The sequence below is a fragment of the Camelus dromedarius genome, chromosome 28, assembly GCF_036321535.1.
Source record: "Camelus dromedarius isolate mCamDro1 chromosome 28, mCamDro1.pat, whole genome shotgun sequence".
NCBI lineage: Eukaryota > Metazoa > Chordata > Mammalia > Artiodactyla > Camelidae > Camelus > Camelus dromedarius.
In genome coordinates, this window is record NC_087463.1 from 5,105,393 (window position 1) to 5,122,907 (window position 17,515).

At 42.0% G+C, this 17,515-nt stretch overlaps 1 protein-coding gene across 5 annotated transcripts in view; it reads left to right on the forward strand.

Moving 5' to 3' along the window:
- The window catches only part of SETBP1 (SET binding protein 1), a 358,959-nt gene that overhangs the window by 284,147 nt on the left and 57,297 nt on the right, over nucleotides 1-17,515 (forward strand). The window contains exon 5 of one of the 5 annotated variants that reach the window (XM_064480307.1): nucleotides 11,118-14,445. The exons of the other annotated variants lie outside the window; for them this stretch is intronic. Within the exon in view, the coding sequence (XP_064336377.1) occupies nucleotides 11,118-11,230 (113 nt within the window). The 3' untranslated portion in view covers nucleotides 11,231-14,445. Of the gene's footprint in view, nucleotides 1-11,117; nucleotides 14,446-17,515 lie in introns of those variants that run through there. 5 annotated transcript variants of the gene reach the window in all.

Genomic DNA, 17,515 nt, shown 5'->3' on the forward strand with positions numbered 1-17,515 from the left:
ACAGTCGAGCGCTGCGTAGATCATAGAATCTCAGAGCTAGAAGGGAACTTCGAGGTCACCCAACTCCAAATAGCTTCTCTGATTCACAAACGCCTTCTGCCACGTTCCTCTGCTAAGAAAAAGAATTCCAGTTTCTAGAAACTAATTACTGTATGAGACAACCAAGTCCATATCTGAACAGCCCCAAGCTTCCCTGCCAAACAGGGGTGTGGAGGGAACCGCTTTCCTTGAATGAGTGTGTAGAAGTTTCCAGCAGAAGACAAGTGCTCCACTCCTGCCGGCCGGCTTCAGACACAACTTCATCATCTCTGGAGTCAGCATATGTTTCTGTGCAGCAAGTAGAAAGTGCAAAGCATGATTTAGGGAAACGGCAAAGACTCCAGATATGAATGCAGGAAACACCAGTTTTCTAGACCTGGGAGGGCGCAGCCTCTCCAAACCAGTGTTTCCCTCTGGGCCTGTGTTGATTCACTTGTGAAATGAGAGGGTTGTGTTAGACCAGTGGTTCTTAGAGTTGTGGTCCCCAGAACCCATAGCATCAGCCTCACTTGAGAACTTGTTTGATATGCAAATTCTCAGGCTTCATCAGGACCTTGCTCAGTCAGAATGTGTAGGGGCTGGGAACAAGCAACGAGGGTTTTAACACTCCCCACCCACCCACTCAGTTATACACACACTCAAGTTTGAGAATAACTGTTCTGGATGAGCTAAAGACTCTCAATTCCAGCTGTAACATACAGCGAATCCCCCAGGTAGTGCAATAAAAACCAGCCTGGCCGCCTGCCCCATCTCACCATGATCTCTCAGGTTCCAGTGGCTTTGTGCTCTCTCTCTCTCTCACTCTCTCTCTCTCTCTCTCTCTCTCTCTCTCTCTCTCTCTCTCTCCCTCTCTCTCTCTCTCTCTCCCTCTCTCTCTCTCTCTCTCCCTCTCTCTCTCTCTCTCCCTCTCTCTCCCTCTCTCTCCCTCTCCCTCCTCCCTCCTCTCCCTCTCTCCCTCCCTCTCCCTCTCTCCCTCTCTCCCTCTCTCCCCTCTCTCCCTCTCTCTCCCTCTCTCTCCCTCTCTCTCCCTCTCTCTCCCTCTCTCTCCCTCTCTCTCTCTCTCTCTCTCTCTCTCTCTCTCTCTCTCTCTCTCTCTCTCTCTCTCTCTCTCTCTCTCTCTCTCTCTCTCTCTCTCTCTCTCTCTCTCTCTCTCTCTGGATCTGTGAGCCAAGCTGCAAAGCCATCAGCTTCAAGAGGTGACTCTAACTCCCAGGACATGCACCTCCCTTAAAAAATCTATATCCGGTCTTACACGCAATCAATGCTTCCAGTCACCTTGTATCTAAGCAAATTGAATAAAGCTGGGAGCTCAAGCAAACCTGCTTATTTATCTCGTGACAAGGAAACAACTTTCAGTTCTGCAGGACTTGACACCTTTGTCAATAAAATCTGCAGATGGCACAAACACAGAGTTGTTTTAGAATTCATCTTTCTGACAATAACAGGACTTTGCAAGAGAGGAGCGTCTCGGGGCTGTGGCGGCCACATCTTTGCCCTGCGATCACTGACGGCCCTGCTCCAGTTTACATTTTCCATGGGAACCATACACTGAATTTACATCCTAACAGAGAAGAATAAGGAAAGAATTTTCATGCACATGCCCCCTTTTGGTTGGTTTTCCCCCATATATCTCAAGGAGGCAACCAGATTTGATTTTTTCTTTTTAAAGAAGCACTTAGTTTTAATAGCTGATTAGCCTGCAAGAAGGTCGACCTTGTGTTTTGTTCTAATTAGCAATAAAAACAACAGGGTATTACGTTTGCAGTTGCTTCGCTGTAGCATCTTTCCAAGATTTTCTGTTCATGCTGTTTAAAAGTGCTGCAGATGTCGGAAACGTGCATTTATATTCAGAGCGAGCTGATTGTAGGAAGCATCAAAAAGCTCCCCGTAAAGCGGAAGTTTGGAGAAGGTGGGGTGGGCTGAAGGTAGTAATAGCCCCTCAATTGCTTGATTGTGGGAATTGAAGTTCCTGGTAGAGCGAATTGCCCATTGTGGTTTCACAGCTCTGGGATAAATGACACTTCCAATAACATTCTCCAATGCAGGTGTAAAATATACAGATTGGGTGAGGAAAGTGATGGTGTCACTGCAATGCATAAAAGCCAAAAAGTTCAGAAAGCGAGTGTAGGGCCTGGAGCCGGCCTGGGAGACGGGGGGCACCGGCTGGAGGGTCCTCACGCCAGGCTGTCTGGGGCAGCCAGCTCAGGGGGCTGTGGCACCAGCTGCATCTTCTGTACCTAATTTTGGATGCTTCTGTGATCATTACATCATTTAGGTATTCCCTGCCTGGAGGTTTTTTTTTCTTTTTTTTCTTTCTTTCTCTTTCTTCATGGCTCTGGTTTGCTTTTTTCTCCCCCTCAACTCTTCTGAGTTTGACATGAGATATTGAAAAGCATATTAAACCAAGCAACAGTGCAGCATTTTGATTGTATGTATATTGGGGAAAGAACAAATTTGGTGAGCTCTGAGATAAATTGTTATCCATGTAGATAATTAGAGAGACTGAAAGCTCTTATGTATTTATGTGTTTATGTATTTCCCCTAGAGCTGAATATGTGACTCTTCCTTTTATTTTATTCCTGTTCCCAGGAGGTCATATAATTCCCTGCTGACTTACGAAGGCAACTTTTACTAGTCTTTTTTGATTCTACTTTTAAAGGCTTTGAAAGTGAGTGTGGCGTTGTGGGGGGCACCCCAAGCTCCACTACCAGTTTCCTCTACAAACCCAGCCCATGGCCTGAGGTCACCTTGTGCTTCTGCACCTGATTTAACAGAGGGCAATGCCAAGGCCTCCAGCAATTAAGGAATTTGCCCAAGGTCACAGGATGACTTAATTCCAGCCACGATGATTGTTGTGATTAAGGGTACCTGTGCCCTGAGGAGTTACTGAAAACCTCTGTCTAATATTTCCCTCAAGCTCCAGACCCCCAAGCCTTACTAGGTGGGAGCCAGACCTATAAGAAAATCCCAATTAAGACACTGAAAAATGAGGCAGGCAGAACATGATGGGAAGTATTTTAGTTTACAGAATCATAGGATTGGATGCATTTGTGCATATCCAAACAAAGTCGGAAGGAAAGAGTATGGAATAATTTTTTTAAATGAGTAACTTAAGGACTTACTAAGTGTTGGGTTCTATTCTAAGTGCCCTAGATATATAAACTCATTTTTCTGTTGCCCAGCCCTAACGAACAGGTTTACTATGACCCCATTATACGGATCAGGGAAATGAGGCTCAGAGGAGTGGGGCAGATTCTTGGGAATGTAGGGCTAGAGGGAGTGGAACCAGGATTTGCCCGGAGCCAGCCTGGTTGCCAAGTCTGTGCTCTGCATCACTGCAGCACAGCTCTGCCACTCAGGGCGGGTCTATAGATCTAACCTTAATCCCTCATGCTGCAGCAGCAGCCCTCATTCCTCCTGCCAAGTAACACCAGACGTGGCCATCACCCATGCCAGCTCAGTGACAACTGCAAGCCATCAGCCTGCTTCAGTAACCTCCCCCCATCACTCATTCTTTTCCAATAAATAATCCTGGTACGAAACTGTGGAAATAGCCACAACAGTAAATCCCTGTCTGCTGCCTGTCTTTGCACAAGTGGCCCATCTTTTCCAAATTCCACTTTTGTCATTTATCAAAAAGATGGCTGTTCCTACCCTGCCTGTCGTGTAGAAGGTGCAGGATCCCGAGACGACGTGTAGCCACGAAAAAAGGCATTGTTGGGACTGTGATTACACATGGTGAGGGTGTGGTGTGGAGTAGAGAGGTCATACATCTGAAGGACTTTGCCCTCGTGATTCCTGAAACATAGTAGGCACACGCTGGTTATTACATTACTAATTTTCAGTGTCCCCCGTGTAGCCGAGCCGCACCCTGTGGGCCTTCCGGAGTCAGATCCATCCGCCATACCCCCTGCTGTAGCTCCTCCCTGAAGCACCCAGATAATAGCATCTCATGTATATTTCCTGAGCTTTTCAGATGCTTAAAACTGCCACCAAAGGGAAGAAATTAACTACTTGATAATCGAGAGCACGTGGCCCCCCACCTCCTGGCAGCTAAGGGTTGGGCGTGTTGACCACCCTGTTCCCTCAACATCAACCAATCGGAGAGATGTGCAAGAGCTGATCACTTACTGTGCGACCCTCCCGCGCTTACCTGGACTTTAAATAAGCTTTGCTGAAACCCTTCCGGGAGTTCCGGGTTTTCTTGGGCATGAGCCACCCCGTCCTCCTTGCTCGGCCCTGCAATAAACCTTTCTCTGCTCCAAACTCACGTTTCAGTGTGTTTGGCCTCATGGTGCAGCGGGCACACAGGCTTGCCTTCGGTAACACCTGCAGTGATTTAAAGTTTACATGTAAAGCTCAGTCCACGCTCAGTTTGCAGAGAATGCTCGATGCCTCTGAGATAAGCAGGAGGAAATATTGTTTCCATTTTTTTTTTCAGGTAACTTGAAGCTTTTTTTTAGAGTCCCATTTCATCCAGGTTTTACCTCCCTAGAACCGTGCTATCCCTCTGTCTCTCTTTTTACCCTGCGTGTAGTGATAACACAGTAATAATAATAATTCTGGCTTAATGCAGTCACTAATACGGACCATCTAAAGCAATGGGATCCATCACAGAGGACAAGGTGTATTTATTTTGTGTGACTTTCACACAAGGCCGCAGTTCCTTGTGCACTGATTCATTTCCTTCTCCGTGGTCTTAAAATTGTCAGCACAGCTGTTCTGTTCTTACAGTGTCTTGGTGCCTCTCTATTCATTTTTCAGTAATCACTTTGTAATCCCCCATTTAGTATCTGCAGGGTTGCTTTTAATCAGCTTTTAGGGCTATAGATTCTCCGTTGTGCATCGGCAGTGTTCAGCCTTTAACTAGCTACCTTGTCATAAGAACCATGATTTTCTCACCAGATTTACAGTGATGGCCAGAGAGATTCTGCAGAGGAAGCTAACATAAACTTTCTGCTTTAAAAACAATATTTGGCTCAGAGAACTGAAGTGTACAATACTCCAGGAGAGCCTTGTTGCCAGAGGAAAAACCACAGGCAACTTCTAGGCTTTTGGTTTTAAAGTGAGAAAGCAAAATACTCATCTGCCACAGAGTATTTAAGGAACAACTGTAAAGTGATAATGCTTCTCCTGGTGTGCATAACCGAGCGTCTCCATCCCAGTGGGCACTGCCCCTCGAGATGTCACTGTGTCCCCTTATCCCAGAGACACATCTGTACATGACTGTATTTAAAGGTCCTTCTACAGAGCAGCCCTGAGTTATTTTGTTGACACCTCCTAGTCAGATATGCTATTTGAGATACACAGGAATAAGGTGATATAAAACGTTGAGACTCATGAAGCCCCTGGCACCCAAACCCCAAAACCAGGACCGCTACCTGCCCAGCAGTGACCACACACAGATTCTGATGCAGCTGTCTCTGCTCAAATGTTTTGAAGCTCTCTTGGAAATTCTTTCAAAGCCCTGCTCCATTCTTCAGAGCATCAGAAATATCTTCATCTTTAGAAGGAAGATGTGATTTATGGAAAGAGCCGAATCACTTGGAGCCAAGTCTGGCAGAGAGGTCAAGATACGTAACGTTAGTTTAGAATTACCCGTTTTAGATAAGAGCGCCGTCAGAGTTTTCTCAGCGATGACTGGTTTGCTTCCCTCAGTGAAACTCGAGCAGTTTATTATCCTTAAGCTTACAGTGGAAAAATACACATAATTAAAACAAATTTATTATTACTAACCCCAGTCTTTATTCACATTTGTGATAGCATCCTAGCAAAGTAGCATGTACGTGCATATATAGAGGTGTGGGCACGTGTGGGCTGATTATGTATAAATAGGCAAATCAACCTATAATTAGACAAACAGCCTTTATAGATAGATCTGGCTGTATATACTGTTTCTCATGGGATATTTTCAGTCCCTTCTCCCAGACATAGTTTCCAGAATTCTCCTACACATGTGAACCTTTTTCATTGTTGATATTCCTCAAAGATAAGCAATTCTTAATTCTTTTTTAAGGTTGCATCCTTATTTTAGAATCTGCTGAAAATTACAGACCCTTTTGTAGGAAAAAAAAAAAAAAAGAAATGTATACACATTCATGTGGTTTGGCAAGGAGGGGCCTTGAATGCCCTGTTCAGAAATTTTGTCTTAGGATACAGAAAAAAAGGTGATTTAAAACTCCATATCATAGGATATATTTCTAAAAGCAAGCTTAACATTACTTTTCAAATAGAAGCTGCAAATTATTAACTATATAGCATCTTTAGTTAGTTTACTGAATTTTAGATTGCCTAAATAAGGCTAAAAACATACATGATGATAACAAAGGAGAAAAGTGAGTGGGTCATTTTGTGCTGACAGTTAGATACAGCAGACAAGATATACTTTAAAGCTGATTAAAGTGTAAAACACATCCTTTTAAATGTAGATACCGGTTGGGGGTGGGGCGAGTCTTAAACGCTAAAATTGATCAGAAAGCACTAAGACAAAGAGGTAGGATGTCTTAAAATTGGTAGTCTTTTAGGGACATCTGCCTATCCCAGAGTGTCCAGACTTTTCAGTTTACCGGCTGGCACGTGGGGGATAGAAGACTGACTCAGTGTGCATGCAAGCGGGATGCATGACCCCAAATCCCTTCATAGGTGCTAGATTTCACAAGGCAGCACCCTCAGTGAAAGAGTAACTAGATTGTAACCCACCCCACAAGGAGAGGAAGGAATCTTGCCTCTTTCCACTCGGGTTGGAGGGACCAGTAACCTCTGAGAAATTCTTAGCCCCAAGACACTTCTCACATGAATGAGGGCCAAAATAGATACTTCTTTGTGGCTTGAAAATGACTGAGCCAAACTTTTGGTTTAAAATGCTGCCAGGTTGGTGGGACTCCCTAGGCACCCAGCAGATGTAACTGTGAATTATATCTGGAAAAATGCATTTAGAAACCCCTGGATTCATAAAATGGCAAAAACATGAATCATGATGAAATATGATGTAAAATTCATGAAGGAACAAGCTTTGGTACGAGTCAGCAGGAACAGTAAAGAGAATAATGAGACCCACTGAGTCTGCAGAAATGTGAACCACCCTCAAAGATAAGTTAAGTGAGCTTGGTATGTTTGAAAACATAAAGGAGGGCATCAAAAGAAAAATAAGTACGATGGACTATGAAATATGACAAGATAAGTACAATGGACTATGAAATATGGCAAGTTAAGTTTGAAAACTATGCAAGTAGAAATTCTAATAATGCAATATATAATAATTTAAGTAAGAAACACAGTGATGGATAATATAGCAAATTAGTCATAAGGAGAGAAACTGCACTGGAAGATGGGTTCAAAGAAATTATATATAATGTAGACGGAAAATAGAGGAAATTAATAAAACCAAGGTTAAGATCATAGGATAAAGCACAGTTTTTATCCACTTGATTGAAGGTACAGAAAAGAGATAGTAGAAGAAATAGGAAAAACAATCACACTTAAGAATTTCCATGAAAGGTATGAATCTCCAAAGTAAAACAGCCTAAGAAATTCCAAGATCTGTGCACCCCTCCAAAAAATGTCTCAGAATAGACACCCTGTAATCAGACAGCAGTGAGGAGGAAAAGATAAATAACCTATTAAAAAAAATTAGGCTTTTACCTGACTTCTCTACAGTAACAATGAAATCTAATAGAGTGTTGAAAACTATCTTCAAAGTGCAGAGAGAAAAACTGTCAAACTGGAAAAATATTCACAGCAGTACAGTCTTTCAAAACCCAAATGAAGTTATTTCAAATATAACAAAACTGAGAATGTTTACTACCATTAGACTCTCCCTAAAGGGAGTTCTAAAGTATGTACTTCAAAAAGAAAAAAATATTATCTCAGAGAAAAGATCTGATGTAAAAAGATGTAAAGAACAAAGAGAAAGGGAAAATTGTGGGTAAATTTAAATATACAAACATTGGCTACATGAAATAACTTTTTTACATGTCTAACTTGCAGTGCTAAGGACAACATAGAAGTAAAATACTGAATAATTATAGTATAAATGGTTAGAAGTAATAAGGTTAAAATGATCAAAGATTACTTTATTGTTTTGAAAAAGGTTAAAATTGAATTTTAACATTATTACATTAAATATGGATTTTAGAATGTTTAGGGCAGCCTCTAAACAGAAAGCATTAAAGGTATAACTTACAGATTAGTGGAGAGGGAGGGAAAAAATGAATGAGAAAAAAAGAAGTCAAAAAGGGAGGAATCTTAAACTGAAAACTGTACAATAAAAACTGTGAATAAGTCAGCAATCTTAGCAAACCAAAACTTTAAAAAGATCAGAGTGGCTCTTCAAAATCATAATCCAGAAATATGCTGGTTATAAGACATATACCTGAGATATATGAAAACATATGACTGCAAATAAACATATGGGGAAAATATGCCAGGCCAATAGTAATAGGAAGCTGGTATACTGATGTTTTATGATCCGCCAACATCGTCTTTAATGATTTTTGCCTTAAAAGTTATTGGTAGTCAAAAAGGTCATAACGCAACCTTAATGATAGAATGTTCAGTTAAAACTAAGATTTATAAACTCTAAGTTGAATGTACATAGTAACATAGATTAAAACTATACAAAGGAAAGATAACAAAAGGAGAAAAATTGACAACTTGATCTCAGAATGGAACATTTCAACCAATCTTTCTCAGTAATGAATCAAGGAATCAAAACCAGGTTAAGGATATACTAAATTGGAGAAATACAACTTGCAAGTCTCATTTTAATACACAAACATAAAAACCACATCCAACTAATAGAAAATACAGCAAAGCACACGTAGAGCAGTAATGAAAATTGATGTCAAGTGTCAAAGAATCAATGTCATGGAGCTCATATTCTCTAACAAAAGATAGATTAAAACTCAGATAATAAAAAAATAACTAAAAACCTGAAATCATTGGAAATTAGAAAATATACTTCTAAATAACTCATGGATCAAAACATTAAGAATTGAGTATTAGTAAAAATATTGAAACTTATGGGATGCAGCTAGGCTAGTTCTTGTAAAGAAATGTATACATTTAAAGATTTATTTTAGGAAATAAGAAAGTCTGAAAGAAGAAAGGTTACAGTATTATTTGAAAAGTTAAACATTATTTTTTAAATGAATATATCCAAAGAAAGTCAGAAAATCATACGGAAGAAAGGAAATCACAAAGATAAAAGCAGAAACAAACAAACAAAAAAAAATGCAAAACAGATATAAGAGAGAGGGTCAACAAAATTAGACATTTGTTTGAAAAGACTGATTAAATTAGTGAATTTATGTCAAGAATAATCCAGAGGGGAAGGGAAGGATAGAAAATAGTGAAAGATAATAGAGAATGAAGGAAATGCATTATACAGGGCATATAACTACAAATGCACTTGACAAGAGTAATATATTACAAACACCTAGTTGCTGACTTTTGAAAACTTGGAACAGGCACAGATCTAAAAAAGAATAAAAGTTACCAAAAGCAATTCAAGAAGAAGTAAAAAACTCAAATTTTCTCTTAATTTTAAAATAAATTAGATCAGTAGTTTATAATCTCTCCAATGATGCTCTGTCCAGAAGATTTTCAGTTAGCACTATCAGGCATTCTGTTCTTACACAAACTCATCCATAACAAAGAAGTGGGAATGTTGCAGCAAAGTGTGTTACAGCTCAGTGTTACAGCTCAGTTGTGACAGCAACCTGGATCCGGACGAGAGACCAAGCAGCACTCGGAGAGTTGGAGAACTCAGGTTTATTAGGCCAGTGAGCCCAGAGGAGTTAACACTCCAAACTCTGGACCTCATCTGTAGGTTTACACAGGCTTTTATAGGGTGCCAGTCCAGACTTTGCAGCATCATATGCAAATAAGGTGTAACAAAGTTGACCAATCAGGGATGAGCTTTTTAGAAATGGACCAATCAGGAGTCATAGAAATGGACCAATCAGGAGTGAGCTTAGGGAACCAATAGAATCTTAGGGGTAAGTTCCACTTTCCTAGAAACAAGCCCTTTTATAGAGGCACAAAAGCGAGATAATACCCCCAGGGCCAGGGAAACGGATGGCACCGGGGGGGAAAGTAGTGGCCCTGCCTGGGGGTCCTGCTGGTCTTTTCGTGGGCTTCCCACCTCAGGAACTCTCCGCAAAATGCAGCCTAGCTCATCATGATCAAACATAGACTGAGGAAATAAATAGGCTGATTTCACATAAACATAAATATAGACATAAAATAGATACATATAAACATAGATTTAAAAATCCCATACCAAATTATAGCAAACCTAATCTAGCAATGTATTTGAAAAAAATACATTCTGACCAAGTGTGATGTAACTCAGGAATACAATTTTGATTTGACACTAGAAAATATATTAATGTGAGTCCCCTTGTTAACAAAACAAAGGGGGAAAGCCACAAGATTATCTCAATTGATGCAGAAGTCATTAGATGAAGGTCAACATGCATTTGTGATAAAAAGCTCTTGGCAAACTAAGAATATAAAAAAAAAAATGTCCTTATCCAGATAAAGGATATCAAGAAAAAATTCTCTAGCAGACATCATACCTAACAGTGAGACAGTCCCTCCCTTTGCTGTTAGGAATGGGCAAAGATGCCCACTGTCAGCTATGCTGCTCAAAGTTAAGTTAAAGGGCTCAGTCACCAAGACAAGGAAGGCCAAAACAATAAAAGGCATAAGGTTGGAAAAGAAGAAACAAAACTGTCGTTATTTGCTTTTGATATGATTACACTGAAATCTAGAAAGAATATATGAACAAGTTATCAAAATTAATAACAATGTAATAAAACTGAATTATAAATAAATATGAATAAGCCTTTTTTGATGTGTATTTCCATGTGTTGCCAGTATATAAAAATGCAAATTTATGATAAAAAATAATATGCTATTATAAATAGAAGTAAATTTAACAAAATATGTATATAATTTCTTTTTTTAATGAGACTTATCAAAGTATTAAAAAATTAAATTGAGAAAGATAAATATTGATGGATAGAGAAACTTATAATCATAAAGGTATCAATTTTCTCCAAATTTATCTATAGATTTAACTCCAATCAAAATTTCAACAAGCAGATTTTTGGAACTTGATAAGGTAATTTTAAAACTCATTTGGAAAGCCTATGTGAGAGGTAAAGAAATGGCCAAAATACTCTGAAAGAAGAAAAGTTGGAGAAACTTACACTGCTAGATACACCAACCCAATTTCATATGGATTACATAATTAAATGTGATAGTTGAAACTTTAAACTTTTAGAAAACACTTTATAATCTCAGGATAGGAAAATATTTCTTCGGACAGAAAGTACAAGCCATAAAGAATTGACAAATTTCACTATCTTAGTGAAAAATGTTTATCAAAAGACATATAGATAATGTGGTAACCTATCAACTGGGAAAATATTTGCAGTTCATATAACCAACAAAGGAGAAGGAGTCATAATACTTAAAGAACTCCTATAATAAGAAAAAGACAAGCAACCTGATTTAAAATAATAGTAATAATCTGGATAAAGGACATGAAAATGCATTTCAGATAAGACAGAAGAAAAATGGCTAACATCATTTGTAATAAGGAAAATGCAGATTAAAGCCACATCTACCAGATTGGCAATAGTCAAAGTCTGATACTAATACCAATGGTTAGAAAAGCTGTACACCACTTTTCAGTGGGCATGATCATTTAGAAAACAATTTGGCTTTATACAGTAAGATTAAAGATGTAAGTCCTACAGCCGTTCTGTCCCTAGGTATCTACTCTGGAGAAGACCTCACGTACATGCACAGAAAATAAATACCAGAGTGCTCTCAGGGAATATTTTTTTGTAATAACTAAACACTGGACACAGCTTGGGTGTCCACTGATGGGAGATTGGATTTTTTAAATGTGGGATGTTCATCCAAAGGAGTGCTATTAGCAAAGAAAGCGAACAAGCCAGCCACATCTCCTCACCATGCATAAATCTCAGAAATTGGATGTTGACCAAGGAAAACATGTGACTATTTTCATAAAGTTTGCAAGTATGAGAAAACAAACAATATATTTTTCAGGGATCTATCTATCTATCTATCTATCTATCTATCTGATAAAACACAAGGAAGGGGAGGGTGAGCAAGGTTGCCTATGTATTTTCATACATTGCACAAGGATATCCAGCCAACAGGGTAATTGGAGCTAAAATCTAGTCCTTTATAGCTACTCCCAAGCCTTTTACCCTGGTGTGAGCGATGCATCTTCAATCCAAGGAATGGGGACCCTTCTCAAGTTTACTCAAAAACACCACGTCAGGGATGGAGGTCACGTACATGGGAGCGTCAAAGGTGTTGGCGGTATTCTGTGTCTTAAGTTGGGTGGTTGTACCTAATTGGCCATGTTATTTACACTTTGTAAGTGTACGCATTCCTGAAATACACATACACACACATACACACACAACATACATAGATAACTGTATACAGTGTATGCAGTTTAAATTTATGCACATATATGGAATATACAGTACTATATTTGTATAAGCTTCGTATGTATGCTGTGTGATGTGTCTTCCAGTTTTTAAAATTTGTATAAAGTATATGGCATTACATTTTCTTAATATGACTATTTTATTAACTAATAAAAGGAGAGTAAATAATGTATTTCTTACGGTTAATCACTGTTTCTCCTGGGGAAATAGTATACATTTTGTATTACAGATTTATCTGCACACGTGCAACCTTGCTAGCTGGTTTGAACTGATCCTTGTCTACGGAGTGTGTTTTCCCAACTCTGAGACACCAGCGCCTAACGGGCCCATCATGCAGTCTGAATGAGGTGACCCCAAGCACCCAGCACAGAGCTTATGTTACGTGAAACATCAAGTAGCTATTGTCCTTGTCATTCTTTCTCTCTCTCTAAAAATATTAACACTTAGTGGTGGTTAAGAACAACGTTTGCCTGGAAGATGAAAAGTCTTCTCAAGACAGTTGCTCAGAGAGCTGCAAATGAGAGCCTGCTCGCCCTGGTCCAGACTGTCAGAGAAGCCGGGCTCTCAGCGTACAACCCGAATTCACGGAGAAGAGGGACTTCCCATGCGGAGGTCAGGGGCCTGGACGGAAGCCAGCTTCTCCCCTTGGCCGCATCCAGCTGGGCAGGCACCCCGGGGAGGTCCCTCTGTGGCCACGCCAGCACCAGCGAGAGAGCGCGGCACCCTGCCTCAGCCTCTGCTCCGTGGGGCGCTGACACCCCCACCCGTGAAGATAAATGGTTGGACTGACTCAGAACCTTCCCTTCCCTGTACGGCTTCGTCGTCTCTGAAGGGCTTTTCACACGTGCGGTCCCGTTTGTGCTTCTGAGCGCTGCTGCGAAGGAGGAGAGAGGACGGCAGAGGTTAGCATCTCCACTTCATAGGATGTCGACCCTCACGTCCCGAGCGGTGAAACGACTCGCAAAGTCAGGCCGGTCTTCTTGCTCCTCCTACGGTCCTCTTCCTTCTCAGCCTGTGGAGGACTGGATTCAGGAAGAAACGTAGGAGAAGCAGGGGGAAAGGGGGAAAGTTCAGGTGCCAGGTGAGGAAGGAGGGTGCAGGGAAAAGACTCACTGAGGAGCGGTGAGAGCTAGCGAGGCAGGTCCCGGCCAGAGAGCACCTCCCAGAGTGTCTCCTGGGAGCCCCGTCACCCACTCGGGGAGAGCAGATTAGGACGAGGGGTGACACTGGCCGCAGGGAAGCAGCGTCCTCAGGGCTGAGCAGGCGTTCTTGAGGGTGTCTGGACTGGGAGTTGACACTTCGGTCTCCCTGCCAGAACCTCCTCTTCGTTCTCTTCTTCACTGCAGCCCCCACTGGGCAAGCAGCATCCACCCATGTGATGCTGGCTGACCACCCAGCTCTCTGAATAGGCATCTCTAGCACCCTACGGGCATCACCCACAGCCACCTTGACCTCGGGATGGGCCAGCCGACTCAGGACCCCACTCAGCTGCCAGCACACACACCTTGCACTGCTGGCACTAACAGAGGTCTGACGCTCGGCCTGTTCGCCAGTTGGCTCCCGGCTCTAATCCTTAAGTGTTGCCGCATTGCCACTGTGAGGCTGCTTCTTCCTGTGCAACATTTTTTTGCAAAGTTCTAGCCAAGCCCTGGCAAGATGCAACTGCAGACAAGAAAAAACAGTCTCCCCTGAGGTGGAGGTCAACATACAGTGGTGCAATTCTTGGAATCTCAAGACTGAGTTTTTTTTAAACTAACAATTTGATCTCCATTGCCTTAGCGTAAATTGGAAATGGATACCATATCTTTAATGCTAATTAGGCATTGCGTTATTTAGTCTTCCAGGCCTCATGTAAATAACAATTAGCAATAATTTAGCTGTACGTGCTGGCATCTCTAAGCCATACCATTGTATACCATTCCAAATTCCTTTGCATTAATTAGGATCATAAGCCAATCAGTACTAATTAGGAAGAAAATAAGTATATAATAAATGGAACAAAATTAGTGATTTGTATCTGGTCGGTAGCTCCTTCCCTCTGCAGTTCATCAAATAGTCTTAATGCGTAGGAACTTCGCGTAATTGAAGCTAATTATGAGGTTTCCCCTGCTACTTTGAGCCTCGTGTTCAAATCCCATGAAGCTCATTAAATAAGTAACAAAACTGGAATCTTTAACACATATTGTAACTTGGATCATGTTAATTAGCACCACACGCAAAAGGCAGCGAGAGGCCTTTTAGCAGCCCGTGCTCCAGTTGCAGGGAAGGGAGATGGGGAGCTCTATGGTTCTGCGGGGCTTTGAAGGGGCCAGGCCAGTGATGGGGGCGCACCGTGCTGGGAGAGCTCCGTGTGGTGTCTCAGGGGCAGAGGCGGGGCCTGGAACCCCAGGCTGAGCCGCCCCCTGACTGGGCGTCTCCCGCGGTCCCCGTCATGCACAGAAAACATGTGAGGCGGGTGGTGGCCCAGGTACAGGGGACTCCTTACTCCAGGAGCTTGGCCCACACTTGGCTCGTCTCTCTGGCCCTTGCTTTGGGCCGGTGACAGAGCTTTTCTCTTCCAGGTGGAGTGGTGAGCATGGTGGACCCCGGAGAATTCACTTGCCCCATGCAAACTGAAGTTGTAGACACATAAACCCATGTGTCTGTTTTAGTCAGACATATGCACGTGCAGTAGACATATTGACGGCATTCACAGCTTCCAGCCCTGATCCTGACGGATGCCGTTCCCTTTCCCCGCGCAGCTAGATCCGTAGTCAGCTCTGCAGGCCTCGGCTGAACGATGCTTAGAAATCCACTCACCTTCCGACGTGCCTCTGGGCCTCCTCTCCGTGCCTTGGAACTGTCTAGAGTCAAAGTCAAGCCCTGGACATGACGCTGGTGCAGGTGGATGCGGGGAAGTCGATCCACAGGGATGCTGGTTTATGTGCACCCCGCTACAGGACCAGAACTCCATAATAATATTATTTACTGCAATTTTATGAGAAGTAGTTCTAACACTTGTTACTCTGCCGCTGTGACCTCTGACACTTGATGGTTTAATGAGAAAAAAGGCGTGACAAAAGATTTCCAGGCACCCAGCTGATCAGAGCTAGTGATGTCTTTGGCTGTTGACGTTGACCTGATATATGTGGAGGTAGAATCTTCTGGCTCTTAGGCAATAAGCACTTAATAATCCTGAACAGCCTTCTAGCCTCAACTAAGGTCTCACTCCTAAATAAAGCAGCTCCTACTATTTATTCTAGCTCATAAAAATCATTTTTCTGAACTCCTATAGCTGTGATTATCGATCTGAGAGCAACTTTTGCATGGTTCCATGTTGTTTGATGAGAATCTTCTGAGCAAGTCTGGTCCCCTAACCAGACCTCTCTGTTATTCAAGCAGTCCTCATGTGTCCTCTTCCTTTAAAGCCCTGCAGTGGCTGCCGACCCAGACTGAGAGCCAAAAGTTTCCAGAAAGTCCTGATTCGTTGGTTAATTCAGCATTTAAAAGGGCATCCTGGGCTCAGGATAACTATGATACTTTGGAAGAACAAAATATAATTTTAATTATTATTCTATTATTTTCAGTATGTTAATGTGATGTGATGTGAGTGGGTAGGAAGCCGAGAAGTCTGCAATCTTGATACTGACTACTAAATGATACCAGAAAAGAACTCTGGGACGTGTGCAGTGTGTATCCATATCACTTGGGTTACTTTATTAAGTATTAATAAATTGAGAACAAGGGGCTTTGTCTACACATAGACACAATGGGAAGGAAAGTGAGACCCACCAACTCGTGGCAAGCCCTCTTACTAACTCCCCATTTTAACAGGGAAAATGATGGTTATTAGGTTGCCTGCATAGACAAAATTAGCTGCCCTGGTTAATCCATTTTACACTGGTTGATTCAATTTGTGTATTCGGAGCCCCCAGCAGCACACACGAGGCATTTGGAGGACGCAATTCCACATCATGTGATGCTGAGTAATTGACACACCCTGCCACTGGTAGCTTACAGTCTGGTGGTTTTCTTATCAAGAGCTTGAGACTGATCATAAAGAAATTAAACACAGCTGAAGTAAAATGTTTAACCAAGAAAGAGAAAAAAAATCAGGACACAGAAAGCTTGTTAGTTTTTCTTTATTTAACCAGAGATTATACTTGGCAACATTGTTTTGTCCATAGTCCAGTGTTTCACTATATGACGCTGATCTGTTTGCATGCCTGCCTTCCCCACTAGCGTTGGACTCTGATTTCCTTGCTGGCGTGAACAGCAGCAGTGGCTCTTACATGGTATTTAAGCAAGAGGAATTCCATTTGGCATAAGGAAGCCTAGGCTGGGCTTTTGAGATAAAATTCTCAATCCCAGTAGAGGTTGAAACAGGAGGCTGGACTTGGTTTTTAGGGAAGCAGTGCAGACATTGAACTTGGACAGACGAGAGCACACTAGGGTTAGTAGACTCAAGTTATTCGGCAGAGGCACAGTCACGAGGGGAAAGCAGGAGGCAGGGATGAGAACCAAGCCCCGGGGGCAGAGCAGGGCAGCAGTGCGCAGCCCGGGTGCTGGGCAGCCCACGTGTTGCCCTGAGGTTTTCCGTACGTGCTCCCGGCTGGAAACAGAGTGGCTTGGGAGGGTAGGGAAGGAATGTGGGGGTGGTACCGGAGACTACAGTTAGAGCCCTGTGGGTCATTACAAAGCCTGCTCCCCACCAGATCTGTACCAAATTGATCTAAATGATACTAATACAAATTTTAAATTAAAAATATACCTGTATGTTTTAGGCTTGAGAAGCACTTCCCTCTTACCGTTTTTCTCATTGAATACAAGAAAGAAAAAGTGGAGAGGTTGTATTAGACTATAATGAAGACCTTAAGCAGTAACTAAGATGCTGCTAAAAATCTATATGACTGGACCTGGGGTGTACCACTGAAATGCACACACACACACACACATATCCCTAGCAAACTTTGCATCAGACAGGGTGCACGCTTTGCATT